This window comes from Thermothelomyces heterothallicus (genome assembly GCF_042370625.1).
Source record: "Thermothelomyces heterothallicus CBS 202.75 unplaced genomic scaffold P884_scaffold_22, whole genome shotgun sequence".
Taxonomy (NCBI): Eukaryota; Fungi; Ascomycota; class Sordariomycetes; order Sordariales; family Chaetomiaceae; genus Thermothelomyces; species Thermothelomyces heterothallicus.
The window spans coordinates 88,011-94,455 of record NW_027192583.1 but is presented as its reverse complement, the minus strand read 5'-3'; the positions used below and the strand labels follow the sequence as shown (position 1 = coordinate 94,455).

At 54.5% G+C, this 6,445-nt stretch overlaps 1 protein-coding gene across 1 annotated transcript; it reads left to right on the top strand.

Annotated features, from left to right (window-relative positions):
• Positions 1-2,439: 2,439 nt before the first annotated feature.
• P884DRAFT_206977 (concanavalin A-like lectin/glucanase domain-containing protein) lies at positions 2,440-4,085 on the top strand (the record flags this gene model as incomplete). Its single annotated transcript, XM_069438758.1, has 3 exons — positions 2,440-2,689; positions 2,756-3,061; positions 3,121-4,085. 3 exons carry the CDS (start codon positions 2,440-2,442, stop codon positions 4,083-4,085), a joined length of 1,521 nt encoding a protein of 506 aa, XP_069295301.1.
• Positions 4,086-6,445: the final 2,360 nt, after the last annotated feature.

Genomic DNA, 6,445 nt, shown 5'->3' with positions numbered 1-6,445 from the left:
TGGGGAAGGGGGAGGGGGGGAGAGAGAAGGGAAAGAGAGGGAGAATGGAAATGGTTTTATATATCAAAGCAGGGCGTTTATGACAACCATACCAATTTGTTTGGATGGGGAGGACATCATGTCGAGCAAAGGAAATCTCAATGTATGTAGTACGATACGGAACAAGCATGCACGATCGGCGGACAAATTCCTTTTTCTTTCTTTTTTGTCTTCCTTTCTCTAGCTTAGATACAAATCTTACGTCGCACGGTATAAGTACTTCCCATCTTCCCGTGCTGTGGTATGCAAGGCCTTCGCATTCCAGTGATATATATATCATCCGTTTACATGTGCGGATCTGTTTGAGCCCTGGGGGCAGTCGAGTGACCGGGCCGGCCGGTTTGGCCAAGACCTCCACGTCCTCCTCGTCCTCCTCGTCCTCCTTGTCCTCCTCCGTACCAGAGTAGCTAATTAGTTATCTCGGTAACCAGCTAACTAGCTCTGGGACGGCCCGGCCAGGGAACGCGCGGAGGTTGCGGGAGTCTCGGGAGATCACCGGCTTCCGTCCGGCACAAGACGGCGGCCACGCGATCATTCCCTGTCGAAGCAATTTCGCATGTCTTGTGTTGCCTTGGCAGCGCCTCCCGCAGCGAGACTTGGCAGGATATTTACCGTGTAACTATGTACCCACCAGGCTGACTCCAATGCTCCCTTTTTATCCCGGTTTAGTTATTCCTTTTTATTGTATGTACTAAATATACATATTATGGTTTTTTTTTTTTTTTCCTTTTTTTCTTGTCTCGAGATGGACCTCGCCGATCTCTTCACTTGTCGCTTGACCCTACAACTGCACCTTCGGGTTAAATGCCATGCATGTATAATGCTGCTCAGACAAGGAAAAGACTGGGGCTGTGCGATCATGAACTTCGTGAAATTGGAGATGGTTTCGATGCCAGAACGAAATTGGAAGCGCCTCTTGCAACAAGATACGAAACCTCGGGGTGTTTCCCCACCTGTTAGTCAAGCCGTACTGATGGCCCTTCTGAAACACGTCACAGCCCCATTCGCAGGGCGAGCTGGGGCCGCCCAGCTACATTCAAACACTGGGGCCTGGCGATGCCGTTTATGCATCCAGAACAAGCCCGGCACATGCTTTTTTTGTGTGTGAAGTAACTAAAGTGAACCCAATCGGGCGCATGCACATGCCATGTGGTTGTTGACTGGGTGGGTTTCGGGTTTCGAAAGGTTGAGCGACACCAAGGACCAAGGTCGGGTTTGGAACATTCTACAATCAGGAGGGACTGAATGTCCGGGCGGCGTCGAACTTGTTCTATACCACCACCACCCCGATTCTTACCGAGTGCGGATAACTAAAGTACGGAGTAGTTACGAGGGAATTCTGTCGGCCGTCTTGGTCCAGACCCAGGCCGCGCGCAGGCACAAAAAGACCACCAAAGAAAACCCATGTGGTCCTCTGACCGACCCAGATGGGCGTCATCTGCCGCAAAGTGCATGGGTCCTTCTGCCAAGCAGTGTCCCCCCCGCCACCTGATAACACTCTATCGTACTATCGCTGTCGCTCTCCCAGACAGCTGATAGGCCGCCAACAGCACTCCATCGCTTGCGGCCAAGCCCAGCACAACACAGCGCCAGAACGACTCGGTCTGTGGCCAACACCGGCCCCGGGCGACCTGACATCAGGCAATCCCCACCTCGCCCATCTCCAGCGCCGCCATCCAACACCGGCTCTCCATCTTTCGGTCACTCCGTGCTCCTCTGATACTCCCTTACTCCGGCGCATTGCACTCTAACCACACATCAGCCTCTCGTTTCTTTCCTTTCCCTTTTTTTTTCTTCCATTTTCGTTTCTCAGTATCGTTTATACTTAGGTACGCATTTCGAACGAGCGGGCAGTGCCTTCCGCTCATCGTTATCGTCTGCTTGCTTTCGTCATCCAACCTCTTGGCTGCGTCGCTCCCCGCCAGCGTGATCAAGCCCTCGGCCCCGATTTGCCCGCCCTCCTATCGTCTCCCGTCTCCGGCACCCGGGACCTGCAGCGTCTCACCAACAAGGACAACGAGAGAGACACACACCACACACACACACACACACACACACGATCCTCCTGTCCTGCGACCGCATAGTTTCCGCCCGCGCATAACAGCCTGTATACATTTCAATCCTCGAGAAGTCGGGAACCCACGCCCTCCGCACCCACGGGCTTCGGATTGTGTGTCGCCGACGGTCACGGATCGTCCACGCCGGAGCATCGCCCGGAGTTTGCCACACCCGTTCGAGCGCTGAAAGAGGAGGGAAGATTGCTGCGATTTAGGTCAACCTGGCGATCGTGGAAACGTCCGCTGCCTGGCGGCAGCCACACTCTGATCAGGCGCCGCTCAAGACCGGATATCGAAGAAGCGACGAATTCGTTAGGCATAGGCGTCCCGATCCTCCACCACCATGGCAAATCTCGGCCCGGGGCTGAATGGCATTGTCATCGGCCTCCTGTCGTCCTTCGGGTCGGCACTTCTCATCCTCTTCATCTTCTTAGTTTTCTACTTCTTCCGCTACACGACCTCTGGGCGCATCTTCCTCGACCGGATCGGTCGCCCTGGCGAATACGATGACGAGCAGGCCTTTGCGCGAGAGGAGGCCGAGGCCCTCGAGACGATGGATGACATGGAGAGGACCGAATACCTACGAGCCAAGGGTATGTCGATTTCGTCGCTCACTTCCCTGCGCTAGCCGTGACCGTCTGCTGACCGACACCGGACAGCTTTCATTGCCTCCAATCCTCCCGAGTCCCTGCAGACCGACATCTCATTGTCCCAGTATCTGGCCATCCAGGAAAAGGGCGTATCAGCTTGGGAGTTCGAGCCGGAGTTGGAAATCGCAAATTGTTTTGTCGAGGCTCGAACCGAGATTGAGTTCTTCGATTCCGAGTGCACCGTCATGAGCAACCTGCCCGTGCCGAAACAGAACGACGTCTATTACTGGGAGGCAAAGATCTACGAAAAGCCAGAAACGACGCTACTGAGCATCGGCATGGCCACCAAGCCGTATCCGCTCTTCAGGCTGCCAGGTAAGGCGCCGTTGTCTGCCCCGTGTCCGGCCCGGCGGTCAAGACTGACCAGAACTTAGGCTATCACAGATGCTCGGTTGGCTACTTCTCAAACGGCACCCGTCGCTTCAACCAACCCTTCAACGCCACCCCCTACGGTCCTCAGATCGTTCAGGGCGACGTTGTCGGCGTCGGCTACCGCCCGCGGACCGGGACGATCTTCTTTACGCGGAACGGCAGGAGGTTGGATGACGTGGTCCACGGGCTAAGGTCGCAGAATTTCTTCCCGTCGATAGGTGCAAACGGCCCCTGTGTCGTTCACGTCAACTTCGGTCAGGCTGGTTTCAACTTCATCGAAGCCAATGTGAAGAAGTGGGGTCTTGCCCCCATGACGGGTTCACTAGCACCGCCCCCGCCCTACGGGGCCGAGGCAGACACCATCCTGCTCGCTAGAGGGACAAATGATGGCTTCAGGAGCTCACCAGCCCGCGGCCACCAGTACAGCCGCTCTGCTCAGCTGCTGCACAGGCAGGGCGCCAATGCCTCGGACTCGGGCCACGCCCGCTCGAGATCAGGCAACTTCCGGATGCTGTCTCCCACGAGCCCAGGGCCTCCCCGCAGCCCTACCGACATCTCCCTCGCACACCTAGTACCGACGGACGACGGCGGCGAGCCCAGCAACAGCGCCACGGCGCGCACGCAAGCAGGCCAAGCTCACGGTCACCAGCCAACGGCTATCGGGCTGAGCTGGAACGAGGACGACAGCCACCCGCCCCCGGAGTACACCAGCCCCGAGCATTCGGACGCCGAAGAGACGAACAGCCGGAGGACCAGCAGCGACAGCGAGAATGCTCCCCTCATCCGCCTGACGAGGAGTCGCGGCGCGTCATTACCCACCACCGGGCGGAGCAGTCACGGCGGGTCTGCTCAGCCGCCGGGGCGGGGACCACCCAGCCCGCCGATTCCAACATACCAGGACGCAATCCGGCAAGGTGCGGGGAGGTATAGAAGTGACAGTGCTCGCAGCACAAGAAGCGCCAGATGAGCGAGGCGAAGAGGGTCCAACACGCTCTGTTGGCTTGGGATGGCTCATATTTTCCTCTTCCCTTTTCATTTCCTTCTTCTATTGGGACCGCGTCGACGTAGACCGGAGTGTGGATATATATACCCCTGGGGCAAGCTTGCTTGTTCTTACCAGACGTTTGTTGGTTGGGTGGTTGAAGCTCACCGCCTGCCCGCTTACCGGTTATGCCCCGAGGTTGTGACCCAAGGCATACATCGGTTTCGGGGAGCCTGAGGCGCCGCCCAGAGAATGGATGTAATGGGGGACCAGTACGGAAGCACGGAGTTCGGCGAGTCAAGTGGGTCTTGTTCGAGGCATGGAAACTGGTGAAACGGTACAGTTATCGAGGCTGGGTCACGATACTCTTCTTGCTTGTTGGGGCCGGGGACGGTGGATGCCCCGGTCAGATCTCCAGGTTGTTGGGAGTTGGGTTGATTGGTCTAAGCAAGTGGTGAATGGCGTTTTACAGTGCATGGCGGACTTTTGTGGATTCAGTGTTCCAACCAGAAAATCCATTGCGCTCCAATTTGCAGAATATACCAAGTGATGTATTTCCCGAGCGCAGCTTGCTCCAGGTTGAGGCGAGGAAGCCTTGATGGCTACTCCTACGTTGACGTGTCTGGTTTCGGCCTTCAACATCTTCCGTGCCCCTCCCCCCTCTTTATCCCTGATGGAGGAAGCTCAATAGAATGTAAAGAGAATCCTGGGCGTTAAATCTATCCAGGCACCTCTTCGTTCTTTTTTTTTTTTTTTTTTGGTCCCTCCTGTCTCCCCGATCCTGGAAGTCATCCGCGCACGCAAATGGGCCAAGGGAGCGACAATGACAAGGAGTGTGGAAAGTCGAGAACAAGATTACGGGAAAGCCGAGGAGGCAATTCTCGCATCGATACCTTCTCGGGCAACGGGCGCAGGACAGAGGGAAAAGCAAATTCCAAAAGAGACTATAAGCTGAAGAAGCCCCTACGCGCCCCAAACAATACTTTCCACAACACACCGGTACATACGCCCGCCCCCCCCCCCCTAACCTAGCCCCCGTCGTCCGTTTTCCGTCTCCCAACCCTCTCTCTACCAAAAGAACAATCAAACAAAACAAAGCTGGACAAGCGAACGCATACGCGGCCCGGGCAGTAGTCTTCCCCGTCGAGATCGCCATATCGTCATACTGTTCTCATAGTGATGGACGACGATTGGGAAAAAGGCGAAGAGGGCCCAGGCGGTGGAGAGGGGGAAAACCAGAGAGATTCTGTAGAAAACGCATAAGGCAAGATAACATTACCTATGTACTTGCTGCATGGGAAGCTCTGGTTACTCTCGCGTCCCCCTATCCGTATAGTTCATCTTATTCCCTCGCGAGGGAACAAGTTGCCCGCGACGCTGTCTGGGATTCAGTGCATGCATACACGTAAGTCGGTTGATGCCCGCCGTGTCTCAACGCTGAAAGGGGGGAGTGCCATCGCTCTTTTTTTATCAGAAGAGTGAAGTGATACGGAGTCCAAGGCAGCCTGAACTCGTGATTGCCATTCTCAAGAACCAACGAGATCATCAACATAGACCCCACAGCAAGACAATGGTCTTAATGTTCAAGCCAGACCAACCCATTATTATTCCTCTTTTCTTCTCTCGTACAACCTGATCCTCAGATCCTCCCCCAGCAAAAAAATGGTTGCTATGTATAGCAACTCGCATACTTCTCTGCCCTATTACTTTCCCTTCTTCCCAGTGTACTCCCTCAGTTCCCAACACGCAAGTGTGCGAATTCCAAAAATTACAAAAAACCATTATAAACACCGCCCAATGCATCCAGGCAACAGGAATAAAAAGCCAAGCCAAACAAAGACACAAAATACGCGTCTGTTCCCTTCCAAAAGCTGGCCCGACATCAGTCAACAGCCTTGGTTGCTTGCTTGCCATTCTCCCCCCGCAGAGATCCAAACCAAAAAAAAAAAATTAAAAACCACAAGTCCAAAAGAAAACCAGCCAAACCAGACCAAAACAACAGTCGCTATGCAGTTGGGTATCGTGATCATCCGTAAGGAGCGAAATTCTATGCCGATGAAATGCTTTCATCATGGGTACAATGCTTGTATGTCGTTCAAGGAGTGTGTCTATATCCCGCCGTGTGGGGTGTGAAAAACCGATTCCGATCCGCGCGGAAAAATGCCAAAGGAAAGTCTATAGTTTGTTCTCGAGTGGACCAGCCCGTATGCCAGTTAAAAAAAAAGGAGTGTCGTAAGTGGGTATCTCTTTTCGCATAGACAAAGGAGCGTCGTTTGCAAGATGCAAGTTCGAGTATTAGGGTGGAGATCGTCGCAGTCGTGTATAAAAGGAAGGTTACACGCCAT